The sequence below is a fragment of the Musca domestica genome, unplaced genomic scaffold (assembly GCF_030504385.1).
Source record: "Musca domestica strain aabys unplaced genomic scaffold, Musca_domestica.polishedcontigs.V.1.1 2, whole genome shotgun sequence".
Classification (NCBI taxonomy): domain Eukaryota; kingdom Metazoa; phylum Arthropoda; class Insecta; order Diptera; family Muscidae; genus Musca; species Musca domestica.
Genome location: NW_026712249.1, coordinates 2,229,703 through 2,256,428, shown reverse-complemented (window position 1 = coordinate 2,256,428; position 26,726 = coordinate 2,229,703). Strand labels below are relative to the sequence as shown.

The 26,726-nt window shown below is 38.0% G+C and overlaps 1 protein-coding gene across 2 annotated transcripts; it reads left to right on the top strand.

Annotated features, from left to right (window-relative positions):
- The first annotated feature begins 986 nt into the window (after positions 1 to 986).
- Positions 987 to 25,456, top strand: LOC101891594 (low-density lipoprotein receptor-related protein 4). Of its 2 annotated transcripts, none has more exons than XM_011295161.3 (14): positions 987 to 1,074; positions 1,421 to 2,794; positions 14,469 to 15,423; positions 15,487 to 15,940; positions 16,003 to 16,124; positions 16,184 to 16,375; positions 16,438 to 18,122; positions 18,184 to 18,758; positions 18,835 to 19,874; positions 19,942 to 20,067; positions 20,136 to 20,253; positions 20,320 to 20,800; positions 22,538 to 22,695; positions 22,812 to 25,456. In XM_011295161.3, exons 2-14 carry the CDS (start codon positions 2,755 to 2,757, stop codon positions 22,941 to 22,943), a joined length of 6,078 nt encoding a protein of 2,025 aa, XP_011293463.2. In that variant the 5' UTR covers positions 987 to 1,074; positions 1,421 to 2,754; the 3' UTR covers positions 22,944 to 25,456. The 2 variants fall into 2 exon arrangements, with proteins under 2 accessions (XP_011293463.2, XP_058977611.1); XM_059121628.1 differs by having other exon boundaries at positions 1,044 to 1,165.
- Positions 25,457 to 26,726: the final 1,270 nt, after the last annotated feature.

Genomic DNA, 26,726 nt, shown 5'->3' with positions numbered 1-26,726 from the left:
CGAATCAAATTTTTTCTAGAAAGAAATCGGAACTGTTTCAAATATATTTATACAAAAAAAATTCTTCATCCAATTTGACTCAGTACATTCCTTCCGAAAAATAATTCGATATTTTGATGATTTTTGCCAAATTTTCCCACGAATATGTCTAAAAGTTGGTATATGTGGGTCATAATGGGTTCTAATGTTTACTTTACCCTAAGAAGGAGAGCATTAAAGAACTTAATATTTTTTTTTAATTGTATTTTTTTACTGTACAAATTTTGTAGGGAGAGGGCCAAATCCAAAGACTCCAGCTACAACCTCCGCTGTTCTTTGTATAAAAGATCCCTTCTCTGAACAATTGATACCCAAAATATAAATTTAAAACCCTTACTTAGCTCAATATGATTTTTTTAACATCAATCTTTACCCTACTAATGTTATGTACCTAGCAACACTTAGGGATTATACCACGGCCGAAAATTGTATTTACTTATTTTCGAGTTCACTATTTATTCACTATTAGAATTTCAAATTTTATTTCCTAAACTCTTGAAGTATTCAATATTCTAATTTCATCTTTCAGACGATTAAAGTTAAAGTTAAATCTCCATCGCAAAGATATCTGAAAGTCGCCTTCACTTGACACCAGTTAGTTTCGCTTGTCTTTTATTCAATTACTGGACATATAATTAGAACAGAGATGCCATATGACATGTTTATCATGTTATTCTCACATCTCGGCTATCTATTATTCCATGCCATCAGTTCTAATGCACGAACACCATTCATGGAATGCTTCTTACCTCTCCCTGTGTGTGTGTGTGTGTTTGTGCAATTTTGCCTTACAGCTTCAACGGTGGGAACTCTGTGATGCTATGTGAACGAAATTCCCATCACAAGAGCACACATCTTCTATACAGCCGGACAAACACACTTGAAGAGCATAGACGAAAAGCTTTCTCCTAAAGCTTCGAACGAAAGCATTTCGACGGTGTATACAAGTTACAGCATCTGTATCTGGAAAATTTTCACAAAAGATTCAATTGTTATCCGAGAGTTACTAACGAAAGTCATCTAACGAAAAGAAATGTAAATGCGAAAAAATCACTGAAATTCTGCAAAAATCCCAAATCAAAAAAGAAAAAAATAATAAATTTATTGGCAATTTCTAAAATAAAAAGTGAAAAAAGTGATTTCGAATAAATTTGTCAAAGAAATCAAAGAAAATTCAGCTTGCAACAGCTGCTCCTCCGATTTTGTGTGTGTGAAAAATTGCCAACTTGCCAAATGAAAGAAAAAAGTGTACATAAAAAATATTGCAAATGAGCTGGAAATGCCTTCAAGAAGTGTGAAATGTGAAGTGTTGTGAGAAAAAATCCGAAAGATTGAATATATTTTTATCTGTTTTATTCTTAAAATATGAAAAATGGTATAGGTAAAACAAAAAGAATTGAATAAGAAAATCGTACACGTATCGAAAAGAAGAAGCTAAAGTTAGAAAGAAAAAAAACTAAATTATTGAGAAGCACACGCCCTTAGTGTGCAAGGCATACATGTACATACAGGAGTAGCAGAAACAAAAGCAACATCACCAACAACAGCAACAATAACAACAGCAGCAGCAGTAGAAAATCTGCCAGCCACCAACATCCTCAGCATCGAAGCCAGTGGCAGCAGCAACCTTTCCTTTTGGTGCACACTCTCATTGCCACATCCATACACACACACAGGGATACACGAGCACACACACACACTACCCCCAGGATGAAAAGATTTGGTGTGGCTGTGTGCGTGATGTTTGACTGAAGCCTGGGAATTGTGGGCTTATAAAGCTCAATGTGATTTTAAAAATACATCAACATCAGAAAAAAAACAAGTCGCCAACAACAAACCGAGCCACCAAATCAACCAAAAAACGGATTAAGAATTAAGGCCTTCCACCAAGACAATGTGTAAATGTGTTAACAATAATTATTTCGAGTTTATAAAATGACGCAACGCGGTTACAAAAGAAGGCGTAAAGGGTAAATGCCGATTGCAGCAAATACTCCAACGCCTCTGAACGAAATCGGCAAAGAAAAACTACCCTTTTCCAAAACTTATCACAAATTCAGTGTCACGAAAAAGAAACAAACAAACAACTCGTTCAAAACCCATTACAAAAATCTACGCATTTTTGTCGAGCATTGTATAACTGGAAAGATAAACAGAAAACCGAAACCAAAATCAAAAAAGAAAATATTCTGCAACAACAGCTCTCCTTAAGACAAGGACTACAAAGGCGACGAAGACGGCGAGCTGTTAGACTTTAAAACACCCACACATCTGTGTACGCAGTCGTTGGAGTTGCCCAAAATACGCGTATACACATCACATCACGGCACCAAGCCAAGCCAAGCTAAATCGAAACGAAACAAAGCCAAAGCAAGGGATACGGTCTAGCAAAGCAAAGGCATAAAGTCGAAAAAGTAGCAACTCACACTTCCCCCTCCAAGTCCCTCCCTGCCGCACTCAAGCTACCGTTGCCAACACACCCACCAGTCCTGCAAATAGTCCCACAGAATCTCTCAGGCAGCTAGACAGTCGTCCATCAGGCATTTCGTGTGTTTGTGTGAGTGTATGTAATAAATGTTCCTCTTGATTGTTCAACATCGACAACAGCAACAACAACAACAACAACCTAACTACTAAACCAGCCAACAACAACAGCAACGAATCCATTGTTGTGGCTTAAAACACCTGCAATTCATCTTCAACATTAAAGGGATAATGTTCAAATCGTTTGTTTTAGCGATTTTTGTGCGTTTGGGTAAGTTTTCTACGCCGTCCTCAGACGTCTCGAATAGCTCTACATTAACTTTGAACACTCCATTCCAATGCATACACATTTCATTCAAACTGACCTTCTCACCGCCCCGTCCCGTCCTGTCCCGCATCGACGACAATCACGACCCACGACCACAGACACCAGCAAACCCCTAGAACAACACAACTCAACGCACACATACACACTCACACACAGACACATACGTAGACAATTGAAAATCATCAATGAACAAATACAACATATCGCAAATGAAACGAACTGAAACGAAGTACTACGAAATCAAACGAATCGAAATCCTCTGTATGTGAACAAAGGACATGCAATCCTTGATGGTTATGTAGTCGGTGGTGGTGGGTCTTGTAAATTTTCGTCGTTATTCATTCTCTAAAATTCGAGTTCGTGATTCCAATACGAACCAGCCACTCTTGTTGCCACATTTCTCCGATCTCTTGAAAAAGGCAACAAAGGCGAAGAGATGAAGATGGCAGATGGCAAACACCATTAAATCTATCATTTTTAGAAGCCATCATTCAGACACAAACACATGTTTACATTCTCCACGACCAACTGACGAAATGCTTTTAGCCCGAATTGTTAGGCACGAAGCAAGAAATGGCAACAAACAGTGTTTTTGTTCTCCCAACTGTTTGTCTAAAATAGACACCGACACACACACGCACGTACACAAGCCAAACACACATGGTCAGTGTATCACACGCACACTCCCACAGAGACACACACACATATTGTACGAAATAATGAGCTTTGAGCTACGTCCTTGGCATACGAAACTCGACAAAGATAGAATAACAACAGCAACAACAAAAGTGTTGGGATGTTGCTGTTGTTGTAGCGAATAGGGATGCCACAGAAAAAATGCTATTTGAGAAATGTACAAAGCAGAAGACGAACAGAGAGAAAATACGTATAAGATATTTTTACTGCTTGTGATAAAATATTTGTGTTTGGGGATTGTAAAATAGTGGGTTTCTACTGATTTTTAAAATTTAAGAATAAATATAAAAAAAATGTTCAAAATTAAAAGCATTGATTACGCAGAGTCTATCATAAAATGTTGTAAACATGTATAATAACACAGCGTAAGTTCTGAAATATTTTACAGCTATGTAATGGAGATCGTATTATACCCATTGCATTGACTTCTTGAGAAGAGTCCCTTAGACCTATATAATGCAGACATTTCTTTCTAGTGATGGTATTTTATGAATAATTGGTTCAATCTGATTTAGAATAAGACAAATAATTTCATACGAAATAATTCCCAACAGTTGAATTCGATTTGTTCCAGTAGTACCAGTAAAGAAAAGTCAAAAGTCGGGCGGGCCGACTATATGATACCCTACACTACTATCATATTTAGTGGAGCTCCGTAACAAAATAATTTATTTGAAGTAGATCATCATTCACTCTATTTGGGCTGATATAAATCATTATTTGCACAATAAACCTGAAATCGGATTAAGGATATATATGGGAGCTATATCCATACTCCCATTAGCCCATCTCAATCACATCTGGCAAAGGCATTTCCGAGCTCTATAAGATATCTGGTACCAAATATCATTGTTGTCAAATGCATATTACGAATGTAAGGGACTTAAACACCCAATCGTATGAAACATGTATATGGGAACTTTAACTATATCTGAACCGCCAAAATTCAGGTCTTTTGGAAAGATATTTGCCATTTGGTGCACAATTAACCGAAATCGGTTCAAGATATATATGGGAGCTATATATAAATCTGAAAATTTCTAAATTTGAAAAATTTAATCTCAATCGGATAATAAATGCGACCTGCATTTTGTTCACAAGAATACATGTACGGACGGACTGACATACATACATCGATTGAGAATGTGATTCTATGAAGATCCTCAAAAGTAACTATGGGTCTATCTCGATTTCTTTCACAAAGACATAATACCCTTACCACTATGTGGTATAGGGTTTAAAAACCTAAATTGAAGGTGAATGATATCGGTCTACTCCCCTTGTGATACTAAATGCAAATGGAAAAATTCGAACTATAATTGGAATTATCGAATTACAACTGAAATAATTCGAATTACAATTACAACTTAATTCAAACGGGGTAATACCTTTTAATACTATACAGGGTAAGATAAAAAACTGCAACAAAGTTAAACGCCATAGTTTTTACATTTTTTACCCTCAGCCATATGGCTAGAGGGGGTATATATCATTTCATACGGTCAAAAGTGCCTAGTAGAAATAACGGTCTCTTGGTCCTAGGTCTCTTGGTCCTAGGTCTCTTTGGACCAAATCCGTCTGTCTGTCTCTTTGGCTGGTGCGCACGATAACTCTCGAATGGAGTGTCCGGTTTGATCCAAACTTGGTACATTGTAATATTTTTGTCAAACTTCGGAGATGGAGATGGGCAAAATCGGTCCACTCCTTCTGGTACCTCTCCCACAAAATGTCAACATTTTCAAAGAAAATAACTTTCTGCACAGAAAGAGAAAGGATAAATCGACTTTGCTCCAACTTTACAAATCCTAATATTTGCCTCAGTTCTAGATATGGTGCGAAAATGGACAATATCGGTCCACTCCATCAAGTACCTCCCCCCACAAAGGGTCAAAATTTTTAATAATTACAACTCTTCTAAAGGGTGATGTAAGAGTCCGATTGTCTTCAAATTTCACACATCCCAATATTTTCATTAACCCAAGGGCTGGTGCTAAGATGGAATATATATTGGTCTACTCCTTCTGGTACCTCCCCCACAAAGGGTCAACATTTTGAATATTTATGAAGCTCATAAAACACGAAATTAACATCCGATTCCATTTAGACTTGGTATTTTCATCGAAACAAGATCTGTTATAAAGATAGTAGAGATCGGACCATTTCTTCGGGGACCTTCCCCAAATGAGATTCAAGCTGAAAGAAAGCCAAATAATCTTTCAACTCTCTTCAAATTTTACACAGTCAAATATTTTTGCTAACACAAGGTCCCTTTTAAAGATGAAATATATCTGCGAACCCCTTCTGGTGCCTCACCCACAAAGAGTCAACATTTCCAATACTTTTATTTGTCATAACTTGCGCAACAAGTCAGCGATTCTTTACAACTTGCTATATCTCAATCATAAACCTGAGATGAATACGGAATGTATGATATGGCATAAAATTGGATATAAATTTTCGATTTCCTTCAAATTTTAATCAAAAAATAATGGTATGATTTTTATCTGTATTAGATGTGGTGTGAAAATGGAATAATTCGGTCTACTATACCTGGTAGCCCACGCACATTTCAACATTTTCTAAAAATTATCAGATATCTCATATAAAGTGAAGGAAGTTACCAATATAGTCCAAACCTAGCACGTCGCAATATTTATAAGATATTTACTTAGGTCCGATACGAATTGGACAATATTGGACCACTTCTGAGGAACTCCATAGAGTTTCAACAATTAAAATAGTTATAATAAAAGTCAAAATATATTTAAATAATCGATCATTGGGTGAGTATATACATCTGTCAGCAGAAAATTTTGTAAGGATTTTGGAAGAAGAGAAGCACCGTCATCTCCGTATCTAAACAAACTAAGTTTTCGCATTTTTGTGCACAGAAAACCGCGCACACATACATTGAACTTCCGATGCACCCAAAACAAGTCACTTTTTGGTCCAAAGACATAATTGTACCATTTTTCTTCGAAAACGAGTAATGAGTGACTGTTACGTAATTGGACCATGCTGAACGAATTTCGGTTCATGAAAAAGGGAAATGATGACATTAGCCGAAGCTACACTTGATTTCCAAAAAATAAAACATGATTTGGTGGGACCTTTACAATAAAATGTTCTTCATAAAAATCCATCGACATGCTTCATAAAAATCCACCTGTCTCTTATGTTGATCTCTATTTCATTATGTCGTTCTAGTAAACGAATAATTTTGAAGGTTTCAGCAACAAATTTGCCTGTAAAAAAACTTCAAAAAAAATTGTTCCTTAAGCTATATCGGTCGATTTTGTATATGTTGAGTATTTTATATTTATTTGCTACCGAAAGTGGTTACAGTTTGAAGCTTAAGGACCTCAATGTAATATTGGTTTAGCCTTTTTAATAGCCACTCCATAACGGTGCCTACAAATTAATTTAAAGTTAATTTAAAGGTCTTAGCTGCATTTTCCAACCGAATATTGATATATAGTGTTCGTCAAACTTGAATTCGATATTTCTAATATTTTTCTTTGAAAACATCGTTTTTATGCCCCATATAACTGCTCTGAGCCCATAATACGCATTTAAAACAGGTTCATAGTTGGTATGATCCACTTCACATAAATTTCCAATAATAGGTATAATAGCTGACTACTACTATACTACTAAATATACATAGTAGCATAGGGTGTCATCCGCCCGACGTTTTACCTTTTTTAATGGTTAAGGATGCAATTACTATTGAAATTCCTAAGTCCTATGGCAAGAATTATAATTTTGTTCATATCTTAAAATAGTAATATACCAAAATACTAGTCAAAACCCACTTTATATATTAGTCTCTGGCAAAAAAAAAATAAATTCGACTATCTGCTGTCTATGTAAACCTCGTTGTAACATGTTAATTTGATCGGTAGTCTATTAAATCTAGTGATGATCAGAAAATGTTATAAAAAAACGTATATTTGTTGATTATAACACTGATAAATGGACAGGCGGAGGATATTTATAAATCGTCTTAAAAGTTGATTATATGAGGTAAACAAACTGCGTGTCTATCTCGTTTCTTTTTTATGTTACCTATCAAAATTGAAAACCTTTGGATTATCTAATGCTCCACTATGTATGAGAAAACTTAAGAAAACACATCCCAGTCCATAATTTACACCCTATTGCAAATGAGACCTTTGGTAAAATATTTTCAGGTCATTAAATTATAAATTAAGACTTTCTATCACTTCTGGTTCACAGTTCGTCGAAAAATTTCAAGTCAAATGATAAGTTTTCTCCAAAATTGGAAAAAACAACCAAAGAAATTAAATTTCCAAGAAAGTCACAGGCGTTTGTTAAATACTTTATCATTTGCGACAAGCTGCGTTAGTCCGGGAGCGAGCACTTTATGTTCAGACTATTTTTCAGAATCCTCTACTAGGCCCTATACTCCCCAAGGATTTAAGTGGGAAAGACGACTCACCATTTATAGACCAACCATTTAGTCTCTACGTCTAAGTCTGCCTATCTCTTCATGTTATATTTTAAGAATAAAAGCCTATAAAGCTACAACTATAGACGAATTCACGCGAAAGCCTACAATGTTGGATGGTCATAGTATAATGCTCAGACATTACAAACATATAGAGCGATCTAAAGTTTTCCAATATTGTCTGGAATTCGTGTTAATGACTGATGGCATGAATTACCACGAAATTTTGCAAGGTCTCGTGGGTTATCTGTCAAAAACGCAGATAACGCGTTCGCATGGCTACATGACATTATTTCAAGAATGAATGGGACCAAAGATATGGTTTTCAAATCTAGGAGGATTGTTTCAATGGTGGAATCGACGCCAACGGACCGTTGTTTTAAATTAGAAATTAATATATTATTTAGAACCCTAACAATCGTTAATTAGAAAACAAGAACTCAATATTTTTATACCCTACACCACAAGGTGGTCAGGGTATTATGTCTTTGTGCATTTGTTTGTAACAGGCGAAAGGAAACGAGATAGACATGATAGTTCCTTTTGATGATCTGCATAGAATCACATTCTGAGTCGATCTGTCCATGTATTCTTGTAAACAAAGTACAGTTCACATTTATTGCCCAATCCAGATGAAATTTTGCACAAATCATTTGTTTGGCCCAAGGACGAAATTTTTGTTATTGAAATTGGAGATAATCGGTCAAAATTTAGATATAGCTCCCATATATATCTTCGTCCGATTTGCCTTTTATTGTGCACCAAACGTGTAATATCAGCCCGAATAGAATGAAATTTTGCACAAACAACTAAAGTTGGCCTGAAAATAATTATGCCAAATTTTATCGATATCGGCTCAGATTTGGATATAGCTCTCATATATAACTTCGTCCGATTTACCTTTTATTGTGCACCAAACGCCTAATATTTGTCCAAATGGGATGACATTTGGCACTTAGGACCGAATTGAGTCTAGAAGCTAGTATGCCAAATTTGGTGAAGATCGGTTCAGATATAGCTATAGCTTCCATATATATTATCCATCCGTAATATGCACTCCGTAGCAACGATATTCAGGGTTATATATCAAATACAGCTCAGAAATATCTTTGCCAAATTTTATCGAGATCGGTAGGGTATAATAAAGTCGGCCCCGACCGACTTTAAGAGTTTCTTTACTGGTTTGTTTATTGTTTTAAATTTTAAAGTGAAGTTGAGACCGACCATAATCGGGTCTTCAGGCTTAAAAATTAAGAAGAAGAATATTGAATATATTATGGGGATTCGGGATTTTTGAAAATAGTGTCAGTTTGGGAGAAATCGGAGACTAATTTCACGTTTAATTCGACTTATGTCTTTCAGATTTTTGTGACTATGTAGGGCGATGGAACAAAAGTGTGTAATATTTTGTCATTTTTGTACCTAACAAAAGTTTGATGCAAAACCTACAATCTCCAATGTTAACACTTTGTATAGGATTCCGTTAGCTTCAAATTAAGGTAATTAATGATTTTTCAAAATATTGACCATTTTTGAGGAAGTTGCTAATTTCACATCTGACTTAAAACTCACAGTAATAAGTAATATGTTTGGGCTACATCAGGTGTTCCCTTCGCTTCATATGAGACATATGGTTTTTTTATCCTCCATCATACAGTACATTTACTTCATTTTTGGTTGTAAAACCTCGAAATAATTGCAATAAATCAGCAATAAATTCAAAGGTGATTTGTGATGTCCGTCTTTCTTTTTAGATAGACGGCTACATGTATGGCTTATTCGCTTAAGGAGTGACACATCTAAAAAAATTGTTTTGAGAAAAACCATTTTAATTAAGATGTGATTTCACGAATTAAAAGGATTTTTGAACAAAAAGTTATATAAATACAGATACAATTTTTTGGCATATCAGTGATAAACTTCTCAGCTAGATCAAGTAGGTTTTGAAGTGTTTAAGTTTTTCATAAATTCAGTATAGTGTTTTTTGATTTATGTCAAACTTCATGTAAAAAAGAATGTTACTACTTCAGATCATATTGGTAAATGAAAGATATGAAAGTCGAGTACATTGTCTACATTTTCGTACAGCCTCCATATAATAACGAACGCTTTAGGCATGAGCCAACATGCTAATTTTTTTTTAAAATTTTATCCCAAGAGATGTATGGGCTTAAGGCCTTATCTCAATGCGGCTCATTTTTGTCGTATAAAATGTCTAACGTTGCAAAGAAACAGTTATTTCTTTAAAAAGAGATTGCAAAAAAAAATTGCTTGGGTGCCAGTAAATGTTTTCTTCAGGAACATCTTCAAATATTTTGACATATCGAGTCTTAATAACCTAAAGATGATGTATTGTAGAATTTTATAATAAGTTTCCAATACTTTCCTATATTTTTGACCTATGCAAAAATGTTATTCTATTAACGATATTTCCTTTACGATATCGAAAATTTTAAAAACTATTTGATTTTTCTGGTTTCTGAATATAATAAATATTAACAGTAAATAAATGAGATTTGACATAGAACAATTGACTATTTCATGGGTTTCAAAAAATCGCTGCATTGATCCACGATGTTAGCCGAAGTGAGAGTAATTAAATATTTTGGAATCTTTAGTAAAGTGAAAACGTCTTTGCAAAATATTTTCAAAGTAGATTAGATGTGAAATTAACCAAACATGTATTGCAATTTATTCTGAACACAATTTGAATTACACTTTTAGTACTCAAATTTACATGGCAACTCTCTTTGGGCTTTCACAATATTTCCTGGCTCTCAGTCTCCTTTTCTCTTGCTTTCCAAACATTTTAAAGCTTTGGAGCTTTCATCTGAGTCTCCTTAGATGCTGTAGGTATCTTTGATTTACTCAACAGTAATCAAGGAGCTCGTTCGAAGTGCAAGCATGCCATGTAGCCAAATGAGTCTGAGAAAAAAGAAATACAAAAGCAACAACTTCAGTATCATACCTACACACTCACACACGCATTCATTCGTGTATTTTCCTAGCTCGACCGACACGACAACAAAAAACGTATAAACCTTTGGGCCAAAATTGTTACTTGTTGTTTGTATGTGTGTGTGTATGTACGGAAGAAGACGGAAAAGAAACAGAAAGCAAAAATAAGAAAATTCAAAAGAAAAACGTTCATGCGCTGTAGCATTTAACGTGAAGATGAATGAGATGTAAATCCAGCTGCCTGTTTAGTGAGCCAAAGGACATACACACACACACACACTCACTCCTGCACAATGTACATGCATAGAAATACGTTTTGTGTCTATTCATGATAATGTTTGAGTGTATGTTTGGTGTTGGTCTCATTTTGACTTGTTGTAGTAGTAGTCTCACACACACACATACGCACACCAGCCAACGTATGCAGAACACGAACGCAGACAGACGGGCATCGGCAATTGATGAATAGAGCTTTTTGTCTTTCATTCATTAAAATTTAGAGTGTAAGGTTAGGGTTGACTCCCAACACAGCCGAAGTAAATACGAACGAACTTTGCCTATTCACTGTTTTACTGTTATATACACGACAGGAGTAGCATTGACTACGTGATTCTGCTCCGGCTCCGAATGCTGCTCTCGCAAATGAGTTCGACTGAACTTTAAGCGAAATCATACCCAACACCTCCACCCATACGACCAAACATAATTATGAAAATCGTGTAAAAATGTATTGACGTGTGTGTGTGTGAATTTCGTTAGAATAGAGTTAGCTCTCAATTTGAGGGTCGTATAATTCGTAAAATTTGTTCGGCCTGTTAGATTTTTTTTAATTTTCTGTTGTTGTAAATAACTAACAGACCCACGCGAATGGAGAATCAATGGAAGAAGAAAACGAATCCAACATTTGTAGACAGACTCGTCTTTTGCAACGTACTTAATGACTTTGAAATTTGTCACATTAAAGTGACAGATACATACACATGGATGTGTTGGTGTATGTACAAAAGTGTTCACTCGGGATTTATATGTTACACCACATCCACCTCTGTAGTTGTAAATAATTCCAAATTCAAAATTTCAAATACAAATAAAAATTTCGTTCGATCATGTATCACTGAATGTGCTATGTAATGGATAATAAAGAAAATATATAACTGACAAGAATCTGAAATTTTTTCTATTGTCTCCTTGGTCTGAGTACTCGACTTAAACTATTTCGATTCGATTTTCATGTAAGACATCTGTTAATTTCCCGAATGTTGTGAATTTTGCAACAGAACTCGGAGGAAGGATACCTTACACACCCTTCATCGATATTACAATGTTGTTTATTAATTTTTTAAACTAACTCGGATACTTCAACCGGCATCGGCTTAATTTTATTGTAAATAGTGGCTTTTTAGAAAATCATAAAACAAATATGAAACCGGAAATTTTAAAGAAAAAGCAGGAGGAAGCAATCACCCGACGTATGTTCGGTGCAGGGACGATGCCACCCTTTCACTTAAGGTGGCTTATATGACTTTTGACCTTAGTGGGGGACGTATTAAAAAGATTGTGTCATTATTATCTGTATTTTGTAAAATCCATTCTTCAAGAGTACGAAAAGATCGGAAAAGCAAAATCCTTGAACATTGGCATGAGGGTCACTCTTCAAGTGGATGAAAAAGCTTCCTTTTTTTAAAACCTTGTACAAAAAGGATACAAATAGTACTTAAATGGCTCAATATGGTACAACACTCTTGGTTGATATAATGCAGGATTTATAGAAGCTTCTACCTTAAGATTAAAAAAAATTAAAAATTACAACATTTTATTGAGCGGGAACTCAACAATTTTATTCAGCAATCGATGAAAACGAAACCTTTTTTCATGAGGTTCCTTGTTAGTTGGAAGGGTGAGATACAAAGATTTTCACATCTGCATATTTTAAAGTTTTCAAAAGTACTGAAAAGTCTCAAAGGAAACACCAAGATTATTAATCCATCGACAAGATAACAATTGAGTTACGGTAGCATTTGAGGAATTTCATTTTATTTTTTAGTGCCAACCTTGCTTTCCAAAATACTCCATATATAATAGTCCAACGGATTGGTATCTGGAGATTTTGGAGGCAATTGTGCGCTGAAAATGAAGCGAGGAACCTCATTTTGTAACCATTCTTGGGTGGCGCGTGCTGAGTGCGATGGTGCTGAGTCCTGTTGGAATGTCCAAGGTCTGCGGCCAAAATGTTTGCGTGCCCAAGGCTTTAATACGCCATCCAGAAAATTTTCGCGATAATATTCGGCATTTATTCTGATGCCACGGTCGATTAATACGAGCGGAGAGCAACCATCGGCTGCTATGGCGACTGGTGGCCAGCCGAAGGTGCACATTTTCAGCTGACCTCTTGGGCAAGTAAACACGAACATTTTGTTTGTTTACAAACTGCTGGACAACGATCGTTTTCTCATCGGAGACGGAGAAAACCAAATTCGGCAGTTCACCACTTTCGCCCAAGCGAAGCAACACTTCAGCTCTTTTGAGTCTATTTTCTTTCTGTTGCGGTGTAAGTTATTGCACTTTTTGGCTTTAACCGGAGCTCATTTTTCAATATTTTCCGAATCCAATATTGCGATATGTTCAGCTCACGAGCCATTTTTCGGCCACTGCGACGCGGGTTTCGATCAAGTCGCTTCCTTGCTTTTCGAACCATTTATGCTAATGTAGCTGTTATCTTCCACCCACTCCCTTAACGTCGGGCTTCGCTACCCGTATCACGGTGACGAGCGATGGTACGAGATACAAAAGATTTGTTCACATTTAAATGCTGGAGTGCTCTAACGATAGCCACTTGTGGTTTTCCAGCCAAGTATAAAGAAATCACACTATCACGCTTGAATTCGATCACAAATAACTTTTTTTCTGGAAAATTCTCAACAAAAATGCTTTAGTTGCTTGTAAACAATATAATGAGCTGTCACTGGAATAATTTTATTCAGCGATCGATAAAAACGAAACTTTTTTACATAAGATTCCTTGATAATTGAAAGGGAGAGATACGACGGAATTTTCACATCCCCATATTTTAAGGTTATCAAAATAGTTTCTTCAAAATTTCCGTATCTTAATATTTTTGTTCATATAACCTCATAAAACCGACTGATTGTTAATTTTTTATATAAATATTGTGAATCGGAGTTATGATTATTCAAAATGGGAACACTAAACGGTGGACGTTTTGAACGGAGTTCAAAATAATATCGAGCATCATTCAGAAAAATCTAAAATGAAAACATTTGTTCCGCAAAATACATGCGATACATGCGTTGAGAAAATCGAGTTGCAATTTTTAAAGCTATAATTAATTAATAAATGATGGTGCAGAACAATATTGAATGCTTATTATCTGGAAAAAATAAAATAATTAATAAAAAATAGAAAATAATCTTCATTTACCTCTCTCTCTCTCTCTCTCTCTCTCTCTCTCCATCTCCCTCTTTTCACCTACAGTTCTTGGTGATGATGGCGAACCCTTTTCAACGTTGCATCATTTCGGGTCTGTAATAAAATATGGCACACCAAAACATTTCCTAGATGATCCCAATTATCCGCATGACAATGCCGAGGCTTATCATCAGCAACAACTGCAGCAGCACCATCGGCTGCGTTCAGCTGGAGGCGTGGTCACGACTGGCCGACAAACAACCAGCAATCGGCAGCAAAAGAAACAATCGCTGCCGAAGGAGTACGATGACTATGATCAGGGCGATCATTTAGACTACCCCGATTATGGCATTCATCCATCGGATGGTCCGCCGCACAACATAGATGATGGCTCATACGAGCCACCCACTTTTCTGCCGGCCAATGTGGGTCGGCATCCGCCGATTGTGCCACGCAGTGGCGTGTACACGGTCCGAGATTCGGCCAGTCGTCGTGACTCGACGCGAGACGTGTACATGAACGGTTTCCATTCCAAGCTGAGAGTTTTTCGCCCTAGCATTACGCTGATGCACGATGAGGCACGCCTGGCCGCTTCCAATGACGGCACCTCTCGCAACTGTCCCAATGTGTGCGGAGACATGCAATGGCAGTGCCCCACCAAATGCAATTGTATTCAGGCCTCGCAGCGTTGCGACAAGATACCTCAATGCGATGACGGTTCGGATGAGTACGACTGTGTGGTACCCCAGGACATATCCGCCATGTCCACCAGGGAGTGTGAGCAGGGTGGTATGCACATCATGTGCGTGAAGACGGGCCAATGTATCAACAAAGACTGGCTGTGCGATGGTGATGACGATTGCGGCGACTATTCGGATGAGACGAAGTGTGGCGAACCTGCCGAATGCCCGGATGACATGTTCCAATGCAACAATGGTTTCTGTGTGAAAAAGGAGTGGGTGTGTGATGGGGAAAATGACTGTAGAGACTTCACGGACGAGATGAACTGTAATCGTACCAGGTAGGTCAATCTGAGTGGTGGCGGAATGTTGAATGAGTTATTTATTTCCTCTCATCTGGACAGCTGTTCCAGTGAACACTTTACCTGTGACAATGGAAATTGCATCTCAATTGCCTTCCGTTGTGATGGAGAGCCAGACTGTTCGGATAATTCGGACGAGTTCAAATGCCCAGCGGTAATAAATCGTTGCCCCGAGGGTGAGTTCAAGTGTCGTGGTGGTGCCGGTGGAGCCGCAGGTCCCGGTGGCCGGTGTATTCTAAAGCGTTTCCATTGCGACGGGGAAAACAACTGTGGTGACTGGAGTGATGAGGAGAACTGTGCCCAAAAGCCGACCCAGTGCAGCTCCAGTCAATTCAAATGTGCCGACGGCAATTGCATTCCGCTGAGTTTTAAGTGCGACAAAGACCAGGACTGTGATGGTGGGGAAGATGAAAATGAATGTGGCGACATGAACACGGACACAGTCGCCTCCTGTTCCAGCAATGACTTCACATGTAACAATGGCCGTTGTATTTTGGTAAGTTGGATTCAGGCTCGGAAGGGGATACGGCTATATTGAACTTGTCTTTTCCTGTTTAGCGTACCTGGTTGTGTGATGGCTATCCCGACTGTTCGTCCGGTGAGGATGAGGTCAACTGTCATCTACAATGTGACGATGGTCAATTCCTCTGTCCTGCCAAAAAGAATATGACCACCCTGAAGTAAGCTAAACTGGCGATCTCGCCAGGGTGGATTTTCTAATTTGTGTTTGTCGTTCTAGGATCTGCATTCATCAGAAACATATCTGCGATGGCCACAGTGACTGTCCCTTGGGAGAGGATGAAATGAACTGTCCCCACTTTAGGCCGTGTGAACCGGACTCCAAGTGTGAGCATACATGCATTACCACTGCCCAGGGCAGAGGTGAATGTGCCTGTCGTCTCGGTTTCCTAATGCACCCGAACAAACAAAAGTAAGCCGAAGCGTGCATTTCAAAGTTGAGAGGAGACAACAATTGTTTTTTTTCCTTTTCAGTTGCATCGACATCGACGAATGTAAATACCTGTCCAACCCTGTGTGCTCCCAGATCTGTGAAAACACCCATGGCTCGTTCAAGTGTTCGTGCGAAAGTGGCTATGCCCTCCGTCCCGACATGAGGACATGCAAAGCCTTGGGCGGACCCTTGACGCTGATTGTGGCAAATCGTTGGGACATTCGACGGGTCTCTTTGAGTCACAACCGCTATTCGGCCATCGTGAAGGGCCTTCACAATGCCATAGCATTGGACTATCACTACGAACGGAATTTGTTGTTTTGGTCCGACATTTCCACGGACGCCATCAAAATGGTTTACATGAATGGAACTCAAATGCGCGACGTTATAAAATGGGGCTTGGAGTCACCCGGAGGCATTGCTGTTGATTGGGTGCACGATCTGCTCTTTTGGACAGATTCGGGTACCAGACGCGTTGAAGTCTCTAATTTTGAAGGTAATTTACGCTCCGTCATTGTTTCGAACGATTTGGATAAGCCTCGAGCCATCGTGGTGCATCCAGGAGAGGCGACTGTATTTTGGACCGATTGGGGTCCCAATCCCAAAATAGAGCGAGCCTTTATGGACGGTTCGGAAAGACAAACAATTGTTGTCAAAGGCGTTATATGGCCCAATGGCTTGACCATCGACTACCCCAGTCGCAAACTATATTGGGCTGATGCCCGGCAGCATGCCATCGAGTGCGCAAATTTCGACGGAACGGGCCGAACGAAGATTCTCAGCACCCACTTGCCCCACCCATTCGCCATGACGATTTTCGAGGACACCATGTATTGGACGGATTGGAATACAAAGACCGTCTCGTCGGCCAATAAACTCACCGGCAAGGGCTTTGGCTCGATCCATGAAAACTTCCATTTCCCCATGGACATTCATGCCTATCATCCGGCCAGGCAACCGAACTACAAGGATCATTGTCCCAGAGACCGCGAGGGTCGCCGAGGTGGATGTTCCCATTTGTGTTTGCCCAACAAGCAGTCCAGACGTTGTGGCTGTCCCATTGGCCTGACTCTAAAGGAAGATGGCCGCACCTGCAACAGTGCTCCAGATGAATTGATATTAGTGGCTCGTCGCAAGGACATCCGTTTAAGACAACTGAACACAAAGAAGACATTGTCATATGGCGATGTGGACATGATCATTCCATTGGACAACTTGAAACACGCAGTGGCCCTGGACTGGTCCAGTGAAACAGACACGATCTTCTGGACGGATGTGGAGAGGAGTACCATCAACAAAGCCCATCTCAACGGCAGCTATCAACAGAAGATAATCAGATCCAATCTAGTTGGACCTGCCGGTTTGGCCCTAGATTGGCTGACCAACAAACTGTACTGGACCGATCAGATAACATATCGCATCGAGGCGGCCACCACCAATGGCAAAATGCGCACCCTGCTGATTTGGGAGAACCTGGAAAAGCCCCGTGACATTGTTGTGAATCCCGTGGATGGTTTGATGTTCTGGACAGATTGGGGTAAACAGGCCATGATCGAATGTGCCCATATGGACGGCAAGAACCGCAAGGTCTTGGTGTCGACCAACATCAAGTGGCCGAATGGCTTGGCCATTGACTATGAGCAGCAGAAACTATATTTCGTTGATGGTGGCACCAAGGTGCTGGAAAACATCAACTTTGATGGTTCTGGTCGAAAGGTGTTAATAGGTGAGTTATTCCGGGGTTGATAGGTTGTCGGTGACGTCCTTAGAAATACAATTGCTTTCAGATGGACTAAGTCATCCCTTTGGCATGGATGTCAGCGGTTCGCGTGTGTACTGGACTGATTGGGACACCAAATCGGTATCCAGTGCCGACAAGATGACGGGCCGGGACATCACCACGATTATTGCCAACACCAGTGACCTAATGGACATCAAGGTATTCCATCGGTCACGCAGAAGGGTTCGCAATGCCTGTGATTCGGGAAATGGTGGATGTTCGCATTTGTGTTTACTAAATCCGACGTCCTATACCTGTGCCTGTCCAGTGGGCATCACCATTCAGGCAGATGGACACACCTGTTCGTCGGGTCCCAGTTCGTATATCATTTTTGCTCATCGCATTGACATTCGCCAGATTTCGCTTGATTTTCATCATTTGGTCGATGTGGTGCTGCCACTGCCACCCATTTCGAATGCTGTGGCTTTGGACGTGGATCTGAAGACGGGTGAAATATATTGGACTGACACCATGGAGGACATAATAATGAGTTCAACGCCGGACGGTGACAATGTAAGGCGGATTGTGTACGAAAGCATTGATAATCCTGATGGTTTGGTTGTGGATTCTGTGGGAAGAATGGTAAGTGGGAGAGTACTTTGACTCAGAATTTGATCCAGAGGGGAATAAAAACGTACATTCATGTTATCTGTTCCAGGTTTATTGGGCTGACGCTGGTCGTCACACCATTGAGGTGGTCACTCTGGATGGAAAACACCGTCACTTGATTGCATGGAAGGATCTGGAATCACCACGCGGCTTGGCTTTGGATTATGAGGCGGGCTTCCTGTTTTGGACTGATTGGGGACATTATCGTAAAATCGAACGCGCCGATATGGATGGTGAAAATCGCCAACGCATTGTCACCTCAAACTTGGGATGGCCCAACGGTTTGTCGTTGGACCTGAAAGCCAAACGTATTTACTGGGTGGATGCCCAGCTAAAGACCATTGATTCATGCGATTATTCCGGCAATCATCGCAAACGTATAATGGCTTCACTGCTGCATCCCTATGCCTTGGCCTTGACGGACAACTACATCTACTGGACAGATTGGAAGTCGAAAGCGTTGCACATGGCCGATCGCAGCAATGTGACAAATAGGCGCGATGTCATGACCAACATTGACGGCCTCATGGACATCAAGGTCATATCGTCCAATAAAACATTGCCGGACAATGTCTGTGGCAGAAACAATGGCGGTTGTTCGCATTTGTGTCTGCGCAATCCCTCCGGCTATTCGTGTAAATGTTCGATTGGCCTGCGTCTCAAGAACGGCAGCAGCACCGAGTGTGAATACATGCCCGAGGACTATCTGTTGATTGCCCTGCGCTCGGGAATTGGCATGATCTCCTTGAACACACCCGATCTGATGGATGTGGTGTTGCCGATACACGGTGTGCACGGAGCGGTTGTGTTGGACTATCACTACTCGAAGAATTTGATGTTCGTGGCTGATGTGAACTTAGACGTCATCCGACGCATCAATTTGCGCGATTTGAGTGACAGCAAAGTTGTGGTCAACGAACTAATGACACCCAATGGCCTGGCTGTTGACTGGATAGCTGATAACTTGTATTGGTCGGATTCGGATTACAAGTTTATCGAAGTTTCTCGTCTGGATGGATCTTGCCGCAAACGCCTGATAAGTGAAAACATGGGTGATCCCAGGTCACTGATTGTCCATCCAAAGAAGGGGTGTGTAACGACGAACTTTTATATAATAGTAATTATTTGATTGATACTCCATGATGTTTCATTGCAGCTATTTATTCTGGGCCGATTGGGACTCACCTTCGCGGATAGAACGCAGTTTGTTGGATGGCTCAAATCGTACCGTTATCTTGAGCGATAATCTTGGTTTTCCCACAGGATTAACGATTGACTTTGAGTAAGTATCGACTGAATATCGAAGCCTAACGTGGAGAATTTGAAATAATTTGGTTTTCTTCATTGCAGAAACCGTCGTTTGCTGTGGGCCGATGCCCTGGAAGACAATATTGGCCAATCAGACTTTAATGGCAAGCGAAGAACGGTTATTGTCCAATATGCTCCCCATCCATTCGGATTGACAATGGTACGGACACACCCATGGGGTTTTGATGAAAATTGATTTTCTCATCCTCTGATATTTTGTTTACAGTTCAAAAACAACATATACTGGACCGATTGGTACAACAAATCGGTGTTCAGGTCTCATTTGAAGGATCACACGATTTACACCCAACCGGTGGAGATTCGCAACTCATTGAGTGGTGCTTTGGACATACGGGCCGTTTCACGCAGACGCCAGGCCGAGGAGTGGAATCAATGCTCACAGGATAACGGTGGTTGTACCCACTTGTGCCTGTTCCGTGGCTCCAATTACACCTGTGCATGTCCCGATCGTCCAGATGGCCGAGAATGTTTGACGGTACCGAAATTCTTTGTACCACGTCGATCCGACGAGGCCATGCCAGACTATACGGATGAAGTGACCGAGGCTGATCTCAGTGGTATTAACGATGACTTTGACGACGACGATTTCCAGGCACCGGAGCAGATGATTGATCTCAAAGTGGTTATTGTTATAGCCACCATTGTGGCATTGATATTCCTATTTATAATGATAGCTGTTGTTATATGTAAGTTATTAATGTTGATCTTTGGGTTCTGCACCACTACACATGGAATGAGTGATAGGTGGATTTCAGAAAGATTGCATTTGCATTTGATTATTTTATTGTATTGAGGACATGTTTAGTATTCTTTATATGCTCTATTTACTCTCTCAACAATATCCTGATCTCAATTTTTCAGTACTGCAGTTTTGATGATCTGCATAGAATCGTATTCTGAGTCGATTTATGTATGTCCATCCGTCTGTCTGTCCATGTATTTTTGTAAACAAAGTACATGGGCATTTATTTCCCAATACAGATTAATGTTTGCACAAGTAATTTGTTTGACGAACCCTATTGAAATTTGAGGTAATCGGTCAAAGTTTACATAAAGCTCACATATATATCTTCGCCCGACTTGCTTTTGATTGTGCACCAAACGTGTAAAATCAGCCCAAATAGTATGGAATTTTACACATACGACCAGATTAGGTCTGATGCCAAATTTAATCGAAATCGGTTCAGATATAGCTAAGGCTCCCATATACATTGTTCATCCGATTTGTTATTTTTGTCAGCCGTAATATGCACTCTGTAACAACGATATTTGGGGAAATATATCAAATACAACTTAGAAATACATTCGCTAAATTATATCGAGTTCCCATTTCAGCACTTACGACCAAATTGAGCCTAGAAAGAAGTATGTCAAATTTGAAGAAAATCGGTTCAGATATAGTTATAGTTCCCATATTTAATGTTCTTTCAATTTTGGTATTTGTCCTCCGCAGCCGTAACATGCACTCCTTAGCAACGATATTCGGGGAAATATATCAAATACAGCTCAAAAACGCCTTCGAAAAAATTTATCGAGATCGGTTCAGATTTGATACATATCTTTATAAGATTTCAGGTTAATTGTACACCAAATATATTAACATATAAGCCCGAATTGAAAAGGCAAAAATGCCTCGGCAAATTTAGTAGAAATCGATTCAGAGGAGGATATTCCTCTCATATATTTAATTTTAATTCTCACAAATTCCACATAAAAACTTTTTTTTGATGTTTTAAGCTCCACTATATATGCAAATGGTATCATAAAGTCCGTCTCGCCCGACTTTTAGACTTTCGTTTCGTTAACTTTTGGCAATTTCAATAATAGAAACAAAGTTTCATTAGTTTTCTGCCTATATAAGGTCGGCCAGTAAAACCATTTGAGTCAAAAGACAGCATTCAGGGAGAATCAAATCACAATAGCCCAAAAACTTCTAAGTTTATAGTCAAATTGTTGTCGAAAATAGTCTTCTTGACACACCATATGTAGGTCTTGATGGGGTCACAATTTTTGTACTTCTTCGTGACTTTGTCTTAGAGAGAAAACATAAATCTTAAATCCTTAGACTTGAAGTTTTTCAAATTTTTGGAGGACTATAATAGCAAAATCTGAGATAGAGAAAAACGACTAGATACGTTTCTTCTCTCTCTCTCTTTCTCTCTCTCTCTCTCTCTCTCAGAATATCGTTAATAATTCTCGTTTTGCACTGCATAATCCAAAATAAAAAAATAAGTTTAAGCCGCAGCGGCTGTAAGTACATCAATGCATTATTCACCAAAAATAATGTTCTTTTACTTTTGTTCAATTTAATATTGTTTGTCCTGAATATCGATTATAGGTGATATAGTAGTGGTGCAGACTTTACAAACATTTGTCTAAAGAAATGGTTTTCACATGTTGTTTTTATTTTTTCATTCCTCCAGACATGATAACTCCCGCCAAACATCCACAACCCAAACGACACTCACGCGGATCCAGTCGTTCCGTATTGACCTTCTCGAATCCCAACTACAATGTTGACGGCACACCGATGGAACCCAAGACGACCATATGGAAACGTTTCAAAAACGATCGTGCACATGTAAGTCAGTCCCCGTACTCAGATCCGAACAAATGTCAATCCCTGGAAATGTCTCTGTAAAACGCTTTGTCCACTTTAATGCAAATCTACCCATTTTTTTCTCGAACCCCATTTAGGAGCGGGTCTATGAGGAGCGCAGTTTGACAACGGAAACCGGTTCATCGTCAATGTTCGTTCCAACACCGTCGCCAACCGCCTCGCCCTGTGCCAACAAACTGCAACTGTCCACGTTGTCGACGATAGCGTAAACAGGCGACACTTGTTGCTTTCCCGACATTCTAATGTTCTCAATATTCAAGGTCGAAGACCTTCAATTTTTTTATTATTGTTTTTATTTTTACATTTGCATTAATAATATAATTATTATTATGACTACAATACAAAATTTGCATAGGATTGCCCCAGGGGGACATCCACATTTTGAAGCAATATCCTTTAGATCTAGGATATAAAACATTTAAACAAATACAACAAAAATTCCTTTCTAAAAAAACTTTTAAAAACAAAACTCTCCTTACAAAGCATTGAAATGTAATATTTGTTTTTAATAATTATTGTTTTACAAGGATACTTTGCTAAATTCATATTATGTTGAAAAAACTCCCTCTCCCCCTTAAAAAAATCCAAATAATTAAAACAAATTCGTAAATATCGAAGTTTAATGTGAATTCTTGTGCCAAACACTAGAGGAGAATAAAACCAACAAACAAACAAAAATAATTTCAAAAATTAAAAAAAAAAAACTAAAACATAAATTGTTCTAAACAAGAAAAACTACTCCCCTCAAATAGGTATTATTATTATTATTGCTATTATTATTTTCCAACGTTTGGTTATTTTAAACCCAAAAGTTTTAAAATGCAAAACTAACAAGAACAACAGCAACGTACTAAATATTAATTAAGTTTCCATGACAAAAGATATAACTAAAACAACAACAACAACAACAAATTGTCAAAAAAAACAAAAATAAACTTACGGATACTGAGGTTTTCGCCTGAAGGCCGTCATTTTTTATACGAAACTTTTCATTTGTTAATGTTAAATTGAAGATGCAACAAATTAAAACAAAAATAATGTACTTCCGTAATAATTGTATACATTTATAAAAAAAAAAAAAAACAAATGTAATTTAAGGATACCATGAATGCAGAATACTACTCTACCTACAACCCAACCAACAACTTGGACAAACAAACAAAGTAAAAAAGAAAAACGTTATTCCAATATCTGTATATAGATGTTAAATGTATTTGTGTATGTAATTTTCCAAATGTTCTGAAACAACCTAACAAACAACAACAACAACCACTACATCGACAACAAATTCTCCAAGAAAATCTTCCAGCCACAAGCTATTCGCATTTACCCCTCTAGCCTATAGGCAGGTGGGAGGGGACGGGGCAAACAAACGTGCCACATATTAGGGGCTCAATTTGTGGCATGTTTAACTGATAGCTCTGGCTGTGGATGTTAACTTGGACCTCAACTCCACTCGATCACTCACAGATTTCAGTTCATTTCGCCATTATGCAGTTTTTGTTGCCAAAGAGAGAGAAAAAGAGAGAAAGAGAGCGGTAAGACAAAGTCATAACAACACACTGTTCGTTAAGCGTATTCAAAGGATAAACGGGTTGTTTGAATTACAGTTCCTTTTATAATACACACACACATTCACACTCTCACGCATACATCCACACCAAAAAATAGTCGTGTCTCATAGGAATCACAATCAAAATATTTTATTTTAAAATATTTTCCAAAACAAAACACACAGTAACTCATGAACAAAACGTTGTAAAGAAAATACGAAAAAATAGGAGAAAGTCAATATTTTACCAAAAGCTGGAAATCCCAAAATGCCATTCCCAATAGTTTCCATGGAGAGCATTCTATTCTAGTTTTTTCTTTCGATACCAAAATCGTTTTTCCAAAATAAAATTCAAAATGCATGGTCAAAAAGAAATATTTTAAAACTACTAAGTAAGTTTATCACAAATTTGACGATCATCTTCGTTTTTACTTCGATTTTTTAATTGGAATAATTCGAACCACAAATGGAATTCGTGTTTTTAGACATAAAATATTAATTATAACAACACGGTCGGACAAAACAAATAAATGGAATTGTCCGAAATTCAAATCAAATACTTCAAATAAAAATTAAAAAAACATTAAGATATATAATTTGGATTTCAATAGATATTGTCAATTTAACAATTCATATGTTTCGAAATACATCTCAAATATTTTTCGACATTTGCATATCTCGAGTGTTTGAATTCCAAATATTTCGGGTTTTTGCATTTCAAAACAATTAAAACTTTACATTTTAGAAATTGTGGAAGTTAATTTTGAAAGGGGTTTTCTATTAAAACCAGCTTACAGGCTTAGCTTGATGAAAACAAAAACAAAATTACAAAAAGACTGACAAGTACATGAAACCAACAAGCAACAGAGACAAGCCAGCAGATCCAAACCATTCATAGTCCAACCAAAGCGAATATTACCCCTCCAAGAAGAAGCAGTGCTCAACTGAGCAATGAAAAACCAAGTCCTCCTATATATTATTGCTCATTGCAATCAAACGAGTGCTGTTTTTATTCTTTGGATGGAAAACATGAAATTTTCGTTGTCATTGAAAAAAAAAGAGAAACAAAAAATAGGATTTAACATTTTTTATACACCATATCACCCTCTCCACCAATGCGCCATCCTCTGCAAACTCACTTGAAATCAGCATACAACAGAAAAACAAAAACAAATTTTGTAACAATAATTATTATTAAACAAAAAAAAAAAACAAATAAAAGTTATTAACAAATTAGCACGTAAGTTGTGTACAAAGTGAACAACAGAACTAGTGAACAACATCAGTGGCAAATAGCTAAAACAACAACAAAAACCAAATCTTCCAACAATCGATCATCGCATCGAAATGCCTCCTAAATGAAATGAAACAATTTTTGGAAGACAACCCCCCCCCCCCCTTTTCCTCATACCAAATACTCCTCTACAAACACTACATTTGACAACACCCACATTTAAATGGTGTGTAACCGATATTAACAAGACAGGACAGAACAGGAAGGGATGAAATGGAATGGGAATGGGAGACAACAACGTAGAACAACCCAAAGGGATGGGAATGGGCAGACAACCTCCAAACTGTCCCCGCAGCAAAATGATGGTGTTGGCTTTGTATTTGAAACCCAAACCAAAGCAAACTAAAAACACATAACGAATTATTTTCCAACAAAAAACAAATGGTAGAAGAACAACAACCAAATAATTATTATTTTTAGGACTTTGCTTTACAGAAAACAACAAAAATGGAATTATGCATAGATGGACGATTGAAAACCAAAAAAGAATCAATAATAGTTTTAATTTTGAAACACAATAATTGAAGGAAGCCAAAAAGAAAAAAAACCTAAACAAAACCAAGATAAAATAAAAGGAATAACTAAATTTTAACATTTGTTTTGTATGACAAAAGAAAAACCACAAATAACAACAAAAACAATACATTAGAATTGTAAGTAAAAAACAACAACAAAAACGAACACAAAATTGTGTTGGCAAAACAAGCAACACAACAACAAAAACGAACTAAAATTGTATTTTTCAAAAAAAAAAACAAAAACAAAAACAAATTTAGCAACACCTTACAAACGAACGAACAAACACACAAACGAACAGAGAGACAGACAGACATACAGACAAATGAGTAAAAGAATGAATGACATTAACACTAATTTGTTGTAATAATTCTTAAAAGAATTGAAATAATATTTAACTAAACAGAAAAAAAAGCAAATACGATTTGTTAAAGAATTAATAAAAACAAAAAGAAATAATAACACACACACACACAAGAAGACAGAAGAACACACACACACACAAACACTCATGAAATGAAATGAAAAAAGAAAATAAATGTATTTTAAATGTTAATTTCACAGAGACTCGCATTGCATTTCGTTAACCCGAACGCACGCAGATACGGCTGTCGTTGTGATGTGGCAACG